Raw genomic sequence first — 20,902 nt, forward strand, 5'->3', positions numbered from 1 at the left:
GGCAAGCATTCCCCAATTTTTGTGGCCCAGGGCAAGAATACAAATGAACCCTCCTGCAGCCCCTCTGCCCTCTTAATATTTTTCATGCTTACTAGATGAAATGTTTTTGGATATCTTGAGTTAAATTCTATTATAAAAATACATTTTACCTATTTCTTTTTACCTTTTTAATGAGACTACCAGAAAGTTTAAAATCAGATGTGTGGGCTACATTAAATATTATATTGCACAGCACTGCTATAGGTCAATGCTTTTATTTTTTTTTAAGACATGGCAAGCAGAGGTTCTCCAGAGAGCTCTCCAGAGAAATGGATTTATTAAAAAATATTTATTTATTTACTTATATTTTGGTTGCGTTGGGTCTTAGTTGCAGCCCACGTGGGCTCTGTAGTTGCGGCACATGGGCTCAGTAGTTGTGGTGCACAGGCTTAGTTGCCCCGCAGCATGTAGGATCTTACTTGCCCGACCAGGAATCGAACCCACGTCCCCTGCACTGGAAGGCGGATTCTTAACCCCTGGACCACCAGGGAAGTCCCGGTCAGTGCTTTTAAAATGTTAATGTACATACGTATTATTGATATAATTCTGATTCTGATGGCACCCAAGACCCTTCATTTCTCACAAGCTCCCAGGTGATGCTGCAGGTCCTAGGATCACACCGTGAGCAGTAGCAACTCCAGAGAAATTAGGTGCTAAAGATCTTGGGCGTAGTTTATCAGAGACCTCTGCGGGAGCTCTCCAGCTCTTAGCAGACTTTTTCTCAAAGGCCATCAATGCAGTAGAACTCCCAACTTAAGCCAGTACCAATGCCCCTGAGCCAGAAAATAGGGGCACCACCCTGTGGGTGGGTGCTAGACGTGGTCCTTACTACTTTGAAGGCGACTATTACACTGCTGACACAGAAGATATGCCCCGTTTCTATCATTCATTAATCAACTTTGGATTGGGAGGTGTGTCCCTCCCATCTACTACTTCCAAACCACTTGCCACTTTCTTACCGAAATCTAGAGCCACCTACTTGCTTATGCTGTAGAAATGTCTTCCTGATAATGTTTTAAATTTAGGGAAATAAGTTGCTGGGAAGGGTAGGAGAGCCCTTTCCTCAAAATCCAGGTGTCTTCTGAAGTCATAAAGTAAATGCCAGAAAACCACGCCCAAAGGGGAGACGATGAACAAGCTGATATGCACCTCGAGGTTATTAGTGCCCTCATGACGCTGAGCTGCTTCCACTCCACTGACTCCAGTCCGCTTGTCAACACTTACCTAGTGCTGGCAGACACCTCCTGCCTATTTCTCACTTTTTTAAAGGGACCATTTGAATTCTCCATCAGATTTTCTCCCCACCAGACTACCCCTCACTCCTTCCCAGAAAAAGCACAACAAAAAAGTCACTGATGTGGCTCTTGCTGTTTTACCATCCCTTTTCTTCTAGAAAAGACTGTCCCACTGGTGGTTTCTGGTTTGTTTTTGTTTTTGTTTTTTTTAAAAAGGGACTTCCCTGGTGGTCCAGTGGTAAAGAATCCACCTTACAACGCAGAGGATGCGGGTTTGATCCCTGGTCGGGGAACTAAGATCCCACATGCCGCGGTGCAACTAAGCTGTGCGCCACAACTACTGAGCTCTCACACCTCAACTGGAGCCCATGTGCCGCAAACTACAGAGGCCACGCGCCCTGGAGCCTGTGCGCCACAACTAGAGAAGAGATAAAAAACCCTGCATGCCACAACTAGAGAGAAGCCCGCGCAACACAACGAAAGATCCCGCATACGGCAACTGAGACCCGGCGCAGCCCAAAAAAATAAATAAATAATAAATATCACTGCCAGAGACCTGCATCAAATGATGGCTACAGGAGAAAAATGCATCTTTAGAGAAAGATGTAACTGGTAAGCGACTGATTTTCGAGCTTACTAAAGATGGACCATTATTGTTAATACCACTATAATTTTAAAAAAGTATTAACAGGCATTTTTCATTACCTGGCAAAAAATTCTTAAAAAAATTATCCTGTAATTTGTATAAAATACTCCAGAGTTAGATCTCATTCTTGCTACCCTCAACGTATTCAGTAGAAATGAATAATCAGAGCTTGAAAAAGATATACATATTTGCAAAGTACTGTTAAAAGATTTATTGCAATAATACAATAATAGTTTAGAAAACATTTGTATGACTCAAACTGGTTTGGAAGTCGCAGAGCAGTGGGGAATCCCTGCAACATGACGCCGCAAGGAGGTTCTTTAACAGCATGCCACTAAATGTTCTTCCCCAAATTATCAATACACGACTCCTTAAATGAATCCTGTCCACTCCCCAATGTTGACACTGTTTTTCCCCTTAACTTACAGATGTGCAAAACTTTTCTTAGTTATACTCCATTACAAAAAAAGTCTTTAACAGACCATTTTAAGCAGCCTATTTGGTGCCTGTGAGTTTTTTTTAGTATTACCTTGTTTCAACAAATCGTCTTATGATGGAAAACATGACCAAGTTCTATGGCTTGTTGTTTAAAAAAAAAAATACCAGCTTCAATTTTTTAAAAAGCTGTGTACATATGGTTCTGGCACCTACATGAAAGATTTTAATGAGCAGCAAAGAGAGTAGAAAAAACAGTGGTTGAAATGTATATTTAAGAATATTTACAGGGTGGATCCAGTGCAAAATAATGAAAACCAAAATATCTCAGCAGTGTAAGCCAGTATGTTGGTGTTCAAAACCATAAAAGGTTTGATCATTTAACCCTAAGTAAAGTGCCTCCAGTTGATATTAACAACAAAGCATACCCTAACAATCCCTACATTTCCCATATCCTTGTAAGTTTTGTTGAATTACTCTGGTTTGCGATCTCATGGTTTCCTAAGAGGAATACTTGAGACAAACCATGACTGTTGTGCATCTTTCAGCTGAAGTCATTTCCTGCCCCCAAGCCCCGAATCCCAGTGTTCCAACTCTTAAGACTAAGCTCTTCTTTCTGAGGGTTTGAGTGCCTAGACAACTCTTATGGGATTTTAAGTTCATTTGGTATTTGTTAAAGTCTACCACAGCCTCTCTCTATGAACTACACTACAGACCTGGATGGGACAATGCAACCCAGCAATCATGAAGCCCAGCACTTAAAACAGATACTGGCTGTATAAGAACCCACAAGGAGAAAAGCCTGTTTCCTCCCTAAGTGGAAAATTTATAGTCAGGAAACTTGGGACTCCTGGATAGGAATAAACACCCTTCTGCAATTCTACCCCAAACTCTACCCAAACACTAAATATACCAACAGCAAGAGCTATATATAGCACCTCGGATTTGGAGGCAAAGTATCAACTATAATAATTACAAGGAGAAAAGAAGCTATAGGGCAGGGCAAACCTCCAAGTGATTTATGAGGTACTATCATGCTAATCACACTAACAAGATATGGTAATAATGCCTGTTACGAACTTTTCATTGTATTTCACTTTGTAGTTGTTACATAGATTTCTTTTTGCAGTTATTAAAAATAAAAATCTACTTACATATTTGTACATAATGCCTCTCTACAGCTTTCTTACAAGATTGTCACTAAGAGAATGACAAGACACATTAGCTGAAAAGGGTCTCTTGGTGAGGGAAAATTCTTTCCATCAGAGCTTTCCCAGGATACAGAAGAGCGGTATTAGCTGTAATGATGTGCTCTGCATTTCAGAGCAAAGGTAGTGTCTTTAGAGCAACAAAGGCCTCTAGGAAACAAACAACCAGGGTGGTTTTCCCTAGAAAAACCTGCCACTTACTAAATCCCTTAGAAAGAAACCAGACACCAGAAAAATGACCACAGGCCACTTCAGTGGCTTTTAACCTGTGCCCAGGCAGGAATTTAGCTTCCATAAGGGAACAACCTTAATCACTTATTTTTCACTCACAGAAAATAAGTTCAATATCAAAATGCACATAGTGTGGATGGCAGGAATTCAATAATCTAGGTACGAATGAACTTAATTCCCCTCAAAATCCAAGGAAATAGTTTTTAAATCTCTAGGACATTACTGCAGCCAGGATTTCTTCTCTCATGGATGTGGGTCCTACAGAAAAAAGGACCTTAGTTTCTTTGCTGTGTGGGGAGAAAGAAAACAGGAATGTCCCACAGGCCACAAGAGAGCAGCACAAGTGAAATCATTTTTTAAACTACCTCTCCCCCACCAAAAAAACCCCTAACCTTTGAAAACAAGACAAAAATCCTTGACCTAAAAACCAAGCATGACCAAATTATAAAGAAATCAAGTGTTTCAAACTGCCTGCTTGTTCTCTGTACAAAAAAATAATGGCATAAAAACAAACTCATAGTAAACAGTTTTTATCTTTCAAATCCTAACCATCAGGAATCACTTCCTTGTGGTTCAACCTCTGAAGCAAAGTGTTTAGGAACAGTCTTAGCATCACAGGGACCACCACGGCAGCCGCGTCTCTGGGGCCAACGGCCTGTGGTTGGAAGGGGTTCTGTGTGTTTCTGCCTCAAAAGAACTGGCCATGCACACAGGGCCTTCCTCCACCGGCGCTGGTCTGGGAGAAGGACCTGAGACCCCTCTGTTCTGTTAATTATCATAAGCATGTCAGTCACCGCCACGGCCCAATCGACAAAGAGAAATGCTCGTCTCCTTGTTTTAAAAAAACCCAACAGCTTCCCCTCTTTCTGTTCCAGGCGCTATCTTAGCTAACACGTAACGTTTACTAGGGCGCGGAGAAAGAGCTTTCTCCAGGCCGAGCTGGTGCGGCGCAGTCCCTGCTCGTTAACGGTGTCCAGTGTAAGCTTTAAACCAGGAGGTGACGGAGGCCGCGGCCGAGGAGATCATCCCACCGGCACTGCTGCTCGCAATGGGCGGGGACGCCTGGGTGCTCTGGCTCTCGGAGACCTCCACGGGCTGCGAAGGAATGTCACAGAACCGGGGGCTGGGCAGGTTCTCCCAGTCGGTGCCCAGGTCGGTTTCCTCGTCACTTACGTGCTCGTCTCCACTCTCGTCTGATTCTCCAGCAACTCCGGGATCCACAAACTCCATGGACTCCTCCAGATCTGCTCGCACTTCAAAGGGTCCCGACCTGTGCGCAGACAGTGAGGGCCCCTTTAAGACAAGCACCCCTCTTGCAACATAAGACCGGATGGGACGCGTGGCAGGCCCAGAGCCCTCACCACACCCACGACTGGTCTAGAATCGAGCTTTTCTTTACCTAAATAATAATGGCCATCCAAGTAATGAAAAAACACCACACCACACTTTCCCTCAACTCAACCTACTTGGGAAGACCCTGGATGGAAAAAAGCCATCTGCTGACACTAGGCATGCTGGTCCAACATACGATTTCCTGTTTCAAACCACCACAGTATCCGTGCATGCCAATGAGAGAATTCTGACAAAAACAGTCACTTGATGCATACACAGGCATATCAGTGGAACAATAAAACTGTACAGGTGTTCTCTGCCTCATGGAAGCCCCCAATTATTAAACTCTTTTAAGACTCACAGGGGCTAAATGATAGGGTTGTATGCATGTTAGCAAAGCTTCCTTGGATTAGTGTCAATAGCAAGCTCCTGCACGCATTTTAAGATATCATTACATAATTTTCTAGGGACACATTTACAGCATTGAATGAGATACAACTATTTAGAACATATTCATCTGGAATAGTGCATATTTCTGCACTATATTTCAGGAGGAAACTATTTTTATTTCCCAAAGGTCCCTAATGACATCATCACCTCCAAGTCAGGCCTCATCCCATGTGACCCCTCCTCAGTGCCACTGGGGAACCCTTGTGAGCAAACTCCACACGGCCCCTGCTGCTCTTCCTTGCCCCCTTTCTAGCTCCTGCCTCAGGAGAGCCAGGCTGCATTTCCTTTGGGTGGGCAGTCACCCCACCTACTGCCCCTCCAGGGGGTTTCCCTGCAGCCAGCTACAGGGTGGGACCACATCACTCCAGCAGCCTCCTCCCTGTTGTCCCCAAGATAAGGGCACAATGCCTTGGTTCACTTAAGAGTTTCACTGACAGTTACTTTGGGGAAAATGACAGACATTAGCAAAAAGAATAGACATGAGAAATAACTTAGAATTGTACAGCCTGTCATTTTAGTCTATGGTGCAAACTTCTCTGCAGCCTTTATGATGATAAAAGCCTAGCGCTGGCCTCCAGTGCACCTCACCAGACCTGTACCTTCTGACTCACTTTTCCCAGGGTCAAGCAACCTTCATTCTTCCAAGACAACCCTGCTTCCCAGCTAAAACACAGCAATAGCATAGAGCCAGCATTTCTGTTCCAGGCACTGGAACAGGCACTGGAATTGGCCTCTCAGATGTCTGAGCCAACCAGTCGCAAAACACAAGCCAGCGGGGGCTCTTCCCCTCCTCCCTCACGCTCCCGCCTGCTATGACCAAATAAGCCCCCTTTCCACCCTGTGTCCCCCCGGCTCAGGCCCTCACTGCACCCCCCCCCCACCCGCTCCTCACCGGGGTCCCGCCTCCTCCGGTCAGCCTCCCTCCACCCCTCTCCTCATGGCAGCTGCCTACCAAAAAACGGTCACAATGTAAGTGCCTTAGCTGGGCTCCCTCTTTTCCTGAACACAAAGCTCTTGGATTCTGTTCTGTTCAGCTTCACTGTCCAGGGGGCCTCAGCATCTACTGCCAGGTTTCATCTCCCAAACCCCCCAGGCTCCCTCATAGACCCAGGTCAGCTCTCTCCACTGCAGTCACCTCCTTGCTGCCAGCCCAAGAGGCACAGCCTGTTTTCTGTTCCTATTTGATGCTGCCAGATCTCCTCTTGGGGTCCCTCTCGGCATGAGACTGCCATCACCCCCAGGCCCTCTCTTTAAGGGTTTTCCCAGGAAACAGGCAGGAGTGATACACGGGGGGAAATGACACTCCCTCCAGGCAGAGCTCCCTGCCGGAAGCCACGGGGACTCCAGTTCTCTGCCTGGAACTGCATGGGGCAGAGTCCAGCTGGCCTGGAGAAAGTGCCCAATTAAGTACTTCTAATGAAAAAACTATACGGAGGGTGGGAGGGAAGCACAAGAGAGAGGCGATATGGGGATATATGTATACGTATAGCTGATTCACTTTGTTGTACAGCAGAAACTAACACAACACTGTAAAGCAATTATACTCTAATAAAGATGTTAAAAAAAAAAGAAAGAAAAGAAAAAACTAGTAAATGATTCCCAAAGTGGCCAGTCTGAACAATTTTAGTTCCAACAAGTAACCTGTGAGAGAAGACATTTCTCCACTCAGCCTCTGTCCTGTCACTTCTAGCTTAGAGGTCTATTATCTGCCCAGCACACCCCAAGCCACACACACCCCACACACAAAATTAACTAGCAAAAGAATTAAGTCTTTTCACTTAATGGCTTTGGGAATAAAGATTTTCAAATCATTCCTTCAGTCTTCAGTTTAGCTGAATAACTGATATCTTTTTATTCAGGACTCTGAAGCCAAGAGTACTCATTTTTTCATGATGCTGTAGGGAGTTATTCTTATCGATTAAGGCAACAAAATGTTCTTTTTGGCTTTTAGGAAGTCTGTTTTGCAAAATATTTCAAAATTATTATATGATAGAATATACAACCTCAAGAGTGAACCCTACTGTAAACTAGAAACTTTGGATAAAAATGATGTGTTAATCATGGTAAAGACTGGATCAGATAAGAAAAATCAATAGATATTAAATCCAGGGGGAAATTCTGATGAGGATAACTGTATGGTCTCAAAGTGTCTCCCAACTTACTGCTCCTTAGTTGCAAGGAAGGAAAAATATAGGAAGTGTACAGAGGAGAAGGTGGAAGGCATCCTGACTGGGTGATCAAATTAACATCACCAGTGAGGGACAGATGGCCACTGTGGGCCTCTGGATGTGACACCCAGGAGACATTCACCTAGGCAGCATTCCAGCCTGGAATGTATAACCTGATCTCATTTCAAGGAAACATCAGAATAAAAGTTCTACTAAAAAAAGAAGGAAAAAACGGTAATGTCATGAAAAACAAACGAGGCTGTGAAAATGTTCCAGATTTAAAGGAGGTTAAAGAAACACAGCAACTAAACACAACATCCAACTCAAGACTGGACCCTGTACTTGGGGTGAGGTGCTATAAAGGACATTTTTGGTCCACTGACAAAATGTGCATATGGCAGTATTGTATCAATGTTAAATTTGCTGGTGTTGATAACTGTACTGTGGTTAAAAGCAAGAAAATATCTCTATTTTTAAAAAATACATATTGAAGTATTTAAGGGTCAACAGCCATGATGTATGTAACTTATCCTCATAGGGTTCAGAAAAAAAAAGTTTTTTGTGTACGTATGTGTATTTATGAAGATAAGAGAGAGAAACTGCACAAATGATAAGCAAACATGGTAAAAATACCAACAAAGGTGGATCTGGGCAAAGGGTATATGTGTCTTTGTACTATTTTTATTTTTTGCAATTTTTCTGTTAAGTTTGAATTTATTTCAAAGAAAAAAAAAGTGTATGTTGCATTCAGGATGGGATCCTCAGTTCAGCTGGTCTCAATGGAAGCAGGAAGTCCCACCCAGGTTTATTAACAACCTCTCTAAAGCCTTGATCCTGACTGAGGCTGGTGTGAAAGGGGCCTCCTGAGGCTTACCTCCTGACCTCCTGGCTCACAGACACAGCCTGGCTGTGCACGTGTACTCCTGTCAGACAGAGCCCTCTAAATGGAGAGCTGACTTGAGGGCAGCCCAAAGAAAACTTCAGACCCACCAAAGAAATCCAGCCCTAAAAGAAAGGTGTTTGTTTTCCTAAACAACCAGCAACACTGGGTGATCATCAATCCTTTCCATTTTTGCCAAACTGATGGTTGAAAACTAGAAAGCTGTTTAGAAGTGCATTTCTTTATTCTTGACTGAGGCTGAAGATTTTTTTCCATTTGAATAGTGATTACTTGCACTTCTTTTGTGTGAAATGCCTGCCTGAATCCTTTGTCTATTTTTCTATTAGGTTTATCTTTCTTTTATGGATTTGAAAGATTTAAGTAGTCTAGATTTTAATCCGTTGTCTATTATAAACTTTTTTTTTTTTTTAAATTTATTTCTTTATTTATTTATGGCTGTGTTGGGTCTTCGTTTCTGTGCGAGGGCTTTCTCTAGTTGCGGCAAGCGGGGGCCACTCTTCATTGTGGTGCGCGGGCCTCTCACTATCGCGGCCTCTCTTGTTGTGGAGCACAGGCTCCAGACGCGCAGGCTCAGTAATTGTGGCTCACGGGCCCAGTTGCTCCGCGGCATGTGGGATCGTCCCAGACCAGGGCTCGAACCCGTGTGCCCTGCATTGGCAGGCAGATTCTCAACCACTGCACCACCAGGGAAGCCCCGTTGTCTATTATAAAGGTTGCAAAACATACCTGTTGCTTGTCTTTTAACTTTGTTTATGGTATCTTTTACCAGAGACATTTTGTTTTGACACAGTAAAATGTGTAACTCCTTTCCTTTATGGTTTTTGGGTTTTGTAGCTTGCTTGGGAATTCCCTCCCCACACTGTGATTATAAAAATCGTCTTTTCTCCTAGTTATTTTACAGGTTTTATTAAAAAATAAATAAGGTCTTTCATATCATCTGGAATTTATTTTTACGTATGGAATGTAGTATGATTCCAACTTTTCCCCACATAAATACCCAACTGGCCCACCACCACTGAGCTGCTATTATTATCCGATTCAACATGCCACCCTATCATCTATTATATTCCTACATACACAAGGGCCTGTTTTTGGCCTCTTTATTTTCTTCCTCTAATTGCTCCACCTATTTGCATGCTAACAGCAGATAATAAAGGTTTTAATTACCTTTATACTATGTTTTAAAAGGGGCCAAGCCCATCCCTTATTATTCTTTTTCAAAATTTCCTTTCAGACTGTGCTTCTAGTTGAACTTTGGAATCAGCTTAACAAAGTTCCATGAAATATCTGTTGAAATTCTGATCAGGTTTCCTTCTGGGCAGAAGTGGCATTTTTACCATACTGAGGCTTCCCGTCCTAGAAAATCCTAAGGGTCCTCGCGGCATCGGGCTTACTTTCATTCAGTCCCATACCTCATACAGTGCCTGACAGACATTCAGGAAATACATGTTGAATAATTTTTTTTTAAGTTTCATATTTTCTTTATATAGGTTTACAAATATTTTGTAATGATTATTCTTATATAATTTATATTTTTTGTTGCTACAATAAAAGGGACCTTTTTTCCATTACATTTTCTAACTAGTTGTTGTTGGCATATAAGAAAGCAATTGGTCTTTGTACGTTGAGCTTGTATCTAGGCACCATACTGAACTATCATTTCTAAGAGTTTCTTAGTTCTCTTGGATAACCAGTTCAATAATCACACCATCTACCAATCTCACCTTCTTTCCAATATAAACACACCTTACTTCTTTGTAAAAACCTTTTGCCTTGGCTAGGCCTCCACAGCAATGATAACATAGCAGTGATAGCAGGCATTCTTGGCTTTTCCTGACTGTAAGGGAAAGGTTCTATTAAATATCAATGTAAGTAACATGTCATTAAGTATAGTAGTTTTTGCTGTAGGTTTGTAGTAAGTATCCTTTATTAATAACCTATTTTTAATTTGCTAATTGTTTTCCTTTAATTATTAATGGGAACTAAATTTTATTCATTGCTTTTCTCCCATCTATCAGGTTGATCTTATGCAGGTAAAGCAGTTGGCACAGAGTCTATAAATATTGGCTCAATAAATATTAGCTGTTATTATTAAGGATAAATTTCCTAACGTGGAATGCTTTCCAAATAATGTATAGAGAGTATGGCAAGCAAACTCACAGGAATCAACCACTAAAAACGGGATGGATTTCTAACAGGTTTCTGAGGCTTATAAACTAATGAATGGGATTTGGGGTGAGGAGAATGAACTCCCTCTAAAATGGCACAAAATTCTAGGTGTATGTGCAGTTTCCTGGAGAGATTTCACAGCTTTTCCCAGAGGGGTCTGTGTCCCAGAAAAGTTAACTATGGTTTTAAATGGGGGGTTGTTGAGGAAGAGAAGAAACAAAAAACAAGGTTAAGGGCAGATTACCAAGATTAAGGGCAGATTACCAAGGTTAAATTCACTGCAACATGGAGGGGGTTTCCCCTTGAGCCACAGTTCCAGTGTCAAAGAAAATGAATGATGGGGAAGGGAGTCCCAAAAGAACTTTCCCACCTTTTGTTTTTCTTTCTTCTCTTTCAAAAGTTCAAATACATTAACCGAGTCACATCTGCAGAAACATATAGAGAGACTGCTCAGAGCAAGGGAAAAAGATAAGCACCCCGAGAATGGGTTCTTGTTTGGTCCCAAAGATAAGCCTCATCTATGTCATGCTTTTAAGGGCTGAGAGACTAAAAAGATCCCATAGACCAGTCCTGGTTGGTCTTTTTTTGTTACTTACTCCTGTTTTTAAGATAATGGATTTCAAACTAGCTCATCTCATAAACTTCCCATACCCTTTATCTCCAACAAATGGTGGCCAGATGGACTCAGTGACAAAAAGAAAATTGTGAATAATTGTTATGATGGGAAAGAATGAACAGGCACGAAAGAAAATGCACAAGAATCGGGAGAGACACTAGGCAGAGCTAAGGAAGAATCAGATGTGGATTCAAAGTAACAGACTTTGGTCTTCAGGGACAGCACAAGAAGTCCCTACTCCAGGAATATAAGGTTCTTCTATTCTGTTTTAGGTGTTAAAAGTGTTTGATACTAATTTCCTCTGAGAAATGATTATGTAAGGACCATAAGGGATCAAATATGACTAGCCCTTGTTTCCTTCCATACAGGACTGTGTTATCTTTGTCCCTTCTGGAGAGTTTGGGGCTTGGGATCAGGCCCCTGTTCTCTGCCCACACATACAGCAACTCTACTTAAAAGTCATCATAACACCACCACTTAGAGAAAAGTAACAAACACCCTTCTTACCTGCCTAGGTGTTCAGCGTTCGGACTGACCAAGTACATTAGATTCCTGAGAGTATGCAGTGGTTGTAATTGATCTAAATTTACATGCTAGAAAAAGAAAAAAACTGATTAATATTTTCAACCATGTAACAAATTAAAAATTAGCTCACAGAGTTATTTTCCATACCTGAGAAAAGCACAGGTAAAGAATATTTGTATTTAGTTTCTTCACTGCTCGAGTAAATTTCTGTTTGCTGAGGTTTTCTCCACAAAATTCACTGTAAAACAAATGTACGATTTGTAAAGTTGTGATTTTTGAAGAAATTCTATGGTAAAATGTTCATTTTGAAGAGTATGCTTCACACTACAGTTCAGTACAAAACATACCCCATGTCCTTTGCTCTTAATAAATTGCACTTAACAGAAACTCTTCTAAGGATGAACTACTGCTCTCATAGCAATTTCACCACATCCATAAAATTACAAATGCACGTATCTTTTGACCAAGCAATCCTACTTCTGAAAACTCACTCTACACAAATGCTTGCATACTAATAAAACAACGAATGTACAAGATTATTCCTTGAAGTATAAATAGGGGACAGAGCAGACCAGTATGATCTTGGTACATCTGTACAAACGAAAACTTTGCTACTATCCACGTTAGGCAGAGTGACGGCTGAAAGCCAATGACGGCCCTATAAGGCGCCACAGAATCTGCAGCCTCCTGCCCCTGCTGCCTCGTTCTCTCACTCTCCCCGGGCTCTGCACTTGCCCTTCTCCTTGCCCAGGGATCCCTGTGGCCTGCTCCCGGCCTCCCCCACGTTGACATGTGATTGCACACCTGCCCAGTCAGACGTGGTAAACCCTTCCTTGCCCTCACAAGCCCGCTCTTTCACCTGCTCTAATGGTCTCCCGAGCACTCATCACCACCTGCCGTCCTGTTCGTTTATCATGTGTCGCTCCGTTAAAGTTAAGTGCCAGAAGGGCAGAGGTTATGTTTTCATCACCACTGTACCCCCTCAGTGCCCAGAACAGTGCCTAGCACATAGCAGGTGCTCAACAAATCTTCGTAAATAAATAACAAATTTAAAAAGCAAGGTGCAGAACACCTTAGTTTGGCATGATACCTTCTGTGTTTAAAGGGTGGTGGTGGTAGTGGTAATAACACATTAATATTTACTTGAAACGCAAGGACAACCGGAGGGAGACAGGAAGGTCTTCGTAGGAACTGGGCAGACTATAAGCCTTTACAATTTAAAACAATGTTAAACCACGTGTTTTTCATTAAAAAAAAATCGAAGTGTTACAATTTATCCAGTTCTTACACATAAGCATGCCCTCTGAATATCCTGGTTTTCCCTTAAATTATCTTTTCACATGGGAGAATTCCATGGTCTTTTCAAAGACGTCATGTGCAATTGTAAGATAATGACACAAATTTGCACATTAGGCTTATGAAATCAATCTCAGTATTTCATGGTCAGACCTTTTCTCTCTTGATAATACTTAAATTCTTGTTTTTGTTTTTATTAGAATAAAGAACACAATAGGAACATGAGAGAGCCGTGATAAAGATGACATCGTCTTCAATTACTTGCCTGTTGCACAGCTTTTTGGGAAGATTTACGTCGAGTATATGAGACAAAATGTTGACCAGCTGAGTTGCATAGCACAACGCAGCGCTGATTGTGTAAGCAGGGTTATTATGCTCCATATCTAAAGTGTAAAAACAAGAACCATACACAAACAGCTTTAATTTCAACAAAAATATTAGTGAACCTGGATTTTTGTGATTTGTGGTTTTGTCAATACATTATTGATGGCTATGTTTTACTCTTTAGTAATAAAAGGTCCATGGCCAGGCATTAATATTTCATTGTTTATGATTTTTGCTGAGTGGAATGTAAGCTAAGCAAATGGGCCTAAATGGAGCCAGCACAAATGAAACTGATGTCTGAGCTGCTTGGACCTGATACTGTATTATTTATGCAAACAATTAATGCCCAACTTAAATGTCACCTCCTCAGAGAGGCCTCCCCTGACTACCCTATAGAGAAATAGTTCCTTCCTCTGTAGCCCCATCCCTGAAGCTACTGGTTCCGTCATCCACAGCCCATACTCAGTGTATGATGCCTTTGATCATTACTTGCTTCTCTTCCTCTCCACAGAAAGGCAAAGGGCTACACTTGTCTTGGTGACATCACCTTTGTACCACCTGCACCGCGCATGACAGAAAGCACATGCTCACTAAATACTTGCTGGATGACTAAATGAATAATCTTTCTCCACCAAAGAGAAGCTACTGAAGTTGTAAAGGGTTTTTCTACTGGGGTATTTCAATCTCCATTTAGGACTGATAAAAAAAGTTCTTTACAAAGTTAGAAACTTATAAAACTGGGACCCAACAGGCTAAATACACTTCTTTAAATAGATCTTTTTATATAAATAAAACAATATTGGGCTTCCCTGGTGGCGCAGTGGTTGAGAATCTGCCTGCCAATGCAGGGGACACGGGTTCGAGCCCTGGTCTGGGAGGATCCCACATGCCGCGGAGCGACTAGGCCCGTGAGCCACAATTGCTGAGCCTGCGCGTCTGGAGCCTGTGCTCCGCAACAAGAGAGGCCGTGATAGTGAGAGGCGATGAGAGTGGCCCCCACTCGCCACAACTAGAGAAAGCCCTCGCACAGAAACGAAGACCCAACACAGCCATAAATAAATAAATAAATAAAATTAAAACAAAACAAACAAAAAAAACCAGTATTGACCCCAAAAAGGTGAAATGTCTAAAAAAATACATGTTTTCAGTCCATCCACTGATAGATAAAATGCGGCATATTCATGCAATGGAGTATTATTCAGTCATAAAAAGAATGAAATGCTGATACATGCTACAATGTGGATGAACCTTGAAAACATTATGCTAAATGAAAAAAAGCCAGACACAAAAGGCCACATATTGTATGATCCCATTTATATGCACTATCCAGAAGAGACACCTATAGAGACAGAAAGCACAACAGTGGTTCCCAACGGCTGGGAAGAGGTGGGAATGCGAGTGACTGCTTCAAGTCCCCGAGTTTTTGTTTGGAGTGGAAACAATGCTTTGGATCTAGACAGAGGTGACGGTTGCACAACACTGTGAATGCACTAAATGCCACTGAATTGCTTCCCCTAAAACTGTTCATTTTGTTATATACATTTTACCTCAATTAAAAAAATATATTTATAAAAGTTTTCAAAGACTATCTTGCTTCTCACCAGGCCCCTGCGTGGTTTTCTTCTCTTCCACCCAACTGTAGTAGGCAGAGTAGTCCCCATTGTTGGGAAGGCTAATCCACGGCCCTGTAATGCTAATGCTGGTGTCCCCGTTGTGATCGTCACAGACCCATCTCCCAGAGAGGTAAGTTGTCCTCCGGGCTTCGGCAAGCTTGCTCACGGTGCTGGAGGTCATGGCACTGTCATTCTCTGAAGACACGTCTGTGGGATCTCTAAAAACCGAAGATGCATATGGATGTCAAGGGGCTGGGTTTTGAAGAGCATGCAATTACTTGGCAGATATGCAGAACACTGGGAAGATGCACGTGAGGACAGGAATTTAACTGGAATATACAGAGGTAACTAACTCCATCAGAGGTGAAGGCCAAACCAGCTGTGGCACAGAAGCCCACAGCATGTGAGGAAGATGGCACCATGAACTAGGGCTTCAAGTGTTAGGTTCTCAAACTATTTGGTCTCAAGACCCCCCTTACATGCTAAAAACATTTTGAGGATCCCAAAGAGTTTTCTGTATGTGGGTTACATCTATTAATATTCACTGTATTAGAAATCTGAGAAAATTTTCAATTATTAACTGATTCAAAAATAAGAAACCCATTACATGTAACATAGCATGTTTTTATGAAAAAAATCTGTATTTTTCAAAACAGGAAAATTAGCAAAGGGTGACATTATTTGTTTACCAGCTGAGTTCACAGCACAGTGCAGCACTGATCATGACTTTTGAAAAAAATCTCTTTAATACCCACGTCTTTCCGTTGTGCTTTCAAGTAGATACAGTGTTCCATGGAAAAACCAACTAGTTTTGCTTACAACTCACTCAAGGGCTCTCCCTTGAGCCACCGCAGCTTTCAGCATGCAGCAAATGTGCTTTCTGCAGACTTCCTATCTCGCTGCATGGCACAATCACATGTGCACGCAGGGGTCGAGACATAATTTAAATAGAATGTGTAATTTCTGCTGCTTCATCAATAGTGTTCTTGATGTTAAACTGGCTGCTTTTGTACACCGCAAGGACACTGTGGAACACAACAACGATTACTACAGTATGGCGTCACTGCCTTGATATCTGTCAAGACAGAGGTTTTACCCACCACGGCTTTTGAGCCACCAGTGCAAATGTCAACAGAGTGAAAAGGGAAAACAAAGTGTTAGTATTATTATGAAAATAGTTTTGACTGCACAGACCCCGTGAAAGGGCCTCAGGGACCCAGAGAGGGCCCCAGACCACACTTTGAGCACTGCTGGCCTGGAGCATGGAAGGTGAATGAGGAGGCTCGGCAGGTACCGTGCAGGTGGGCGAAGAACGTGGTGTGTTTGGGAAGCAGAGGGAACAGCGTGGTTGCCTGTAGGAGGCACGAAGGAAGTGCCAGGAGGTGGTGTTGGAAGAGGAGGGACGAAATGCACAGGCTGGGAAGGGCCTTCTGTGCTGCACTAAGTTTAGAATCCATCCTCTTGGCCAGTGGCTCTCAATCCTTCTTCCTCTGCCAGCAGGTGCACGTAAGTGCACTCCTACTGGCTGTCCGGACAGGACTGGGGGAGTGCACTGTGGCCAGTTCTAAGCTGTACCTCTACTTCCTCCTTCCACTCAAGGCAGGTTGAGAAGAAATGTGAATGAACAAGAAATCTTATGATAGGCATAACTTCAAAACTATCAGCTTAAAAAAATTAATGATATATAGTAATATATACTAACATACAAGATTTAAAGAGTACAGGTATGGAAGAGAAAGATTTTCTCCACAATTTCTCTCCTGCGACTTTGTATTCAGTTGTCAGTCTCCTTAGTCTCCTAAAATCTGGAACAGTATCCTAGTCTTTGTTTACTATAATGTGTTCTAACATTGCTATCTGGGCCCATCAGAATTTAATTTGACAGAGTGTTTCTGTCTGTCAGCTTTTTCCCCATCAAAGCCCTGGCCAGCTGTCTTTACACCAATTTTTGGATAATCCAACTTTTCCCCACTGATTCAAAATGCCACCTTGGGGTCTATTTCTGAGCTTTGAATTCTTCTCTATTTTGCATCTGCCTTTTTATTTTTATATTTGCTAACTATTACTAATGACAAATTACTTGGTAAGAGTCAGAGAGCAGGTCGTCAAGCTAGAAGCAACAATCAGACCTTTAGGCTTTTAGGAAGCCAACTCTGGCAACAGACGAAAGGAAAGACTGAAGCAGAGGCAGCAAACACTAAGTCCTTAGTAGCAACAGTCCACTGACTGTCCAATTCCAGGGAAAGGTGCCAGAAAGTAAGGGTAACCAGAAGAGACAGGGAAATCCTCAGCTGGAACAGCCCGATTGGTTAGTCAGAAAGCAATCGAAACTCTTCAGTGCAAGTTTCAGAACCTAGATGATCACCAGCATCATCTGGGGAAGTTTAAAAAATAAAGTATTATGAGATGAACTGGGAGGCTGGAGCTGTGTCCGCTGGAACCTGTCTTTTCCTAAAGTTCCTGAGTGACTCTGATGAACAGCCAGGGGGGAACCACCATCCTGTCCAACCCACGGACTCCTGAGGGTGTCTGTGCACTACAGCCAGTGAGATGACCAGTGCTTGACATGCTGGTTACCAGGAAAAGGCAGAGTCAGCATGTCCTGCCCACCAAGTAAGAGACCCCGAGGTGTTTTCTTCCATCTTAGCTCATGATTTCTCTGTGAAGTAGGCATTTATTATCCCCATCTAACAGACAAGGAACTAAGACTTCGAGGCTCAAAAACCTGCCTCACAGCATTTGACTAATAAACAGCCCAAGTGGCCCTGCAGCCACATGAGATGGTTCCTGATCAGGGATGTGAGCCTGTCCCTCATCTGGAAGCTCTACAAGTATACAAGCCTGGGCCTCACTTCTCTGAGGGCCACCGTCCTTCACCCTGGCCACCTCCCCAACTTCCTGCAGTGTTTACTGTTTGCTGAAGCAGGTAAGATTTAAGTTCCATTACCAGGAAAACCCAGAATGAGGCCCAATAAAGGTGCTGACATACTTGAAAGATACTTGATCTTTGGAACCTGTGTTTTCCTAGAGTCAAAAGACTCACTCACTGTACCTCACACCCGTCTTTACTTCCTCGATTGGAAAAATGACAGAGGTGAGCTCTAATATGTGAGACCGCCGAAGATTTGCCAGACGCTCATAATGACTTCTTAAATCAGTGTTTTTTTTTTCTACCAGGTCACCAAGTTTGCGATTGTGCCTCTGAATCTTCTCCTTTTTCTCCTGATGCCGTTGTGCTCGAGTATAAAGTTTCTGATTCTTTTCCTTGCTTTTGAGGAGGCCTTCAGAATCTAAAATAAATAAATCACATCCAACAATGAGCTCTACAAATAGCTCCTGGGTACTGCACACTACCACCGCCCCCCGCTGCCCCCAAAGCATTAAGTGTCTTCCTGCAGTCTAAACTGAAAACAAAACCTCAATAAAATTAACTACATGACGTTCACTAAGTATGGAGACCGGGAGTTTAGTTCAAGTAGGTTATTACACACAGAGCAAAGGGGACCACCACTAAAATGACTCTGGGTCTCCATCTGTAATCCACATCAGTGAGCATCACTCAAGACTATCAAGTTTAAGTTTAGCAAAGGAAGTACTTGACTTTCTTACAGTAAGCACTGAAGAACAGCCATGTTGGGCAGAAAAGAGATCTAAGTTTGAAAAATTCACTGGCTACCTGATTTTCTTAGAAAACTATTAAGTGTGCCTTGGGCTACAGAGAGCCCAGGGATAATCTCACGGCAGGTGGTCATGCAGCAAAGAAACAGACCAAAGCCCTGAAAAGTCACAGTGGAGTGCAGCGCCCCCAGCAGGGTGCGAGCACCTCCCATACACCAGCATCTTAACCACTGGAAGGGTAACCAGAGCCTGGCCATACAACGAGAAAACAGACACTCGTCCTTCCCAACGTATGTTCTTTTTACCAAGGTCCTACAGGTTCTAGATCCCAAGACGTATTATCAAACAGATCAGGTTGTAGCTAAACTTCTCTAGTGTAGCAATAACAGGCTGTAAAATCTCAGACACCTAGGAACAACTTAGGAGGCTCAAATAAGTTTAAAACCAAGCTCATTATCTTTCCTCTTGACACATTTTAAGCTAGGTTCCCTACTTCATAATTATTTCTGACCTGTCCTAAATCAATCTCTCTCTTCTTTTAAATTTATTTATTTTATTTATTTATTATTTTTGGCTGCATTGGGTCCTCGTTGCTGCATGCAGGCTTTCTCTAGTTGCGGTGAGCGGGGGCTACTCTTCATTGCGGTGCTCGGGCTTCTCATTGCGGTGGCTTCTCTTGTTGCAGAGCACGGGCTCTAGGCACGCGGGCTTCAGTAGTTGTGGCTCGTGGGCTCTAGAGCGCAGGTTCAGTAGTTGTGGCGCACGGGCTTAGTTGCTCTGCGGCATGTGGGATCTTCCCGGCCCAGGGCTCGAACCCGTGTTCCCCGCATTGGCAGGTGGATTCTTAACCACTGCGCCACCAGGGAAGCCCCCCTAGATCAATCTCTTGATGGTCCATTCCATGAGCTGTCCTACAGTTCCTTCCATCTAGGTCTTTCTTTTCATTCCCACTGTCACAATCCTGGTTAACTCCCACCCAAACTCTGCCTGTCTCTAGTTGGTTCCACTCCACACCTCCACGCCCTCTTTCACTGGCTCGGTCTTCATAAAGTACAGCGAGTGCTCAGCGGTACTCCTCTGCCGATCAAACACAGACCAAACTCCTCAGCCTCCCAGCCACCACCAAACTGGTACACACCCCACAGTTCCCTTCTCCACACCCTTCACTCCAGTCTCGTTCAATTACTAGATACTTCAAATGAACACATGAAGTAAGCGCACAGATGGAGGGATGGATGCCGAACAAGTCATTCCTTACATATTTATCTCCATTCTGTTGTTCAAATCAACATCTCTCTAGGAACACTATTTTCTCCTATTCTCCTAATGTCCAAATTGTACTCATTCATCAAGGCCCCCTCCATAAACATTCCCCAGACCTCTTGCTCCCAGGAACTCTAGGTTATGTGTGTGTACCTCACCTATAGCACATGGCTCTTAGCTGCTTACACCAGGTCCAACTGAAGCCTTGTTGTCTCCTGACTGGGATATGAGAAGCAGTTGATAAATGTGTGTGTACCGAAACCACCCTCTTCAACTGAGGACCAACGAACCTACGTTATTTCATTGCAGGCAGAAAGGTTCTTATGTTTTCTTTCCTCCTCAGATGCGTCTCTTCACCATTCCTGACCAATATGAATGTCCTTAAGGTTAAGTCTCTGGTTCTATCACACACTTTCCAGCAAGTTCATTCATTTTCATGATCTCTACTGAGCTCTCTACAAGTGCTCAAATGCATCTGTCTAGCCATGGCCTAAGCCATAAGGTGGTCAGATTTTTAAAGGACATTTTCCAATTTCATATCAGGACCCCTTGTAGGTGGCAGGAAATCATCACAGTCACCCAACTTGCACTAGTGCAGACTCAATTTAATTTACTCTTCTCTCCATGCTATTTCCCCCTGAACATTAAAACATTTGGATACTGGGGACTTCCCTGGTGGCACAGTGGTTAAGAATCTGCCTGCCAATGCAGGGGACACGGGTTCGATCCCTGGTCCAGGAAGATCCCACATGCCGCGGAGCAACTAAGCCCGTGTGCCACAACTACAGAGCCTGTGCTCTAGAGCCCGCGAGCCACAACTACTGAGCCCACGT

The 20,902-nt window shown here is 43.0% G+C and overlaps 1 protein-coding gene across 1 annotated transcript in view; it reads right to left on the reverse strand.

Annotated features, from left to right (window-relative positions):
• Nucleotides 1-2,640: 2,640 nt before the first annotated feature.
• The window catches only part of ATG14 (autophagy related 14), a 37,075-nt gene continuing 18,813 nt past the window's right edge, over nt 2,641-20,902 (reverse strand). Inside the window, exons 5-10 of the mRNA XM_061180864.1 lie at nt 18,241-18,478; nt 15,177-15,406; nt 13,517-13,634; nt 12,103-12,193; nt 11,938-12,023; nt 2,641-5,064 (exon numbers count right to left, since the gene is read on the reverse strand). Coding sequence (XP_061036847.1) covers nt 4,758-5,064; nt 11,938-12,023; nt 12,103-12,193; nt 13,517-13,634; nt 15,177-15,406; nt 18,241-18,478 — 1,070 coding nt within the window. The 3' untranslated portion in view covers nt 2,641-4,757. The remainder of the gene's footprint in view (nt 5,065-11,937; nt 12,024-12,102; nt 12,194-13,516; nt 13,635-15,176; nt 15,407-18,240; nt 18,479-20,902) is intronic.

Source organism: Eubalaena glacialis, chromosome 2 (genome assembly GCF_028564815.1).
Source record: "Eubalaena glacialis isolate mEubGla1 chromosome 2, mEubGla1.1.hap2.+ XY, whole genome shotgun sequence".
Taxonomy (NCBI): Eukaryota; Metazoa; Chordata; class Mammalia; order Artiodactyla; family Balaenidae; genus Eubalaena; species Eubalaena glacialis.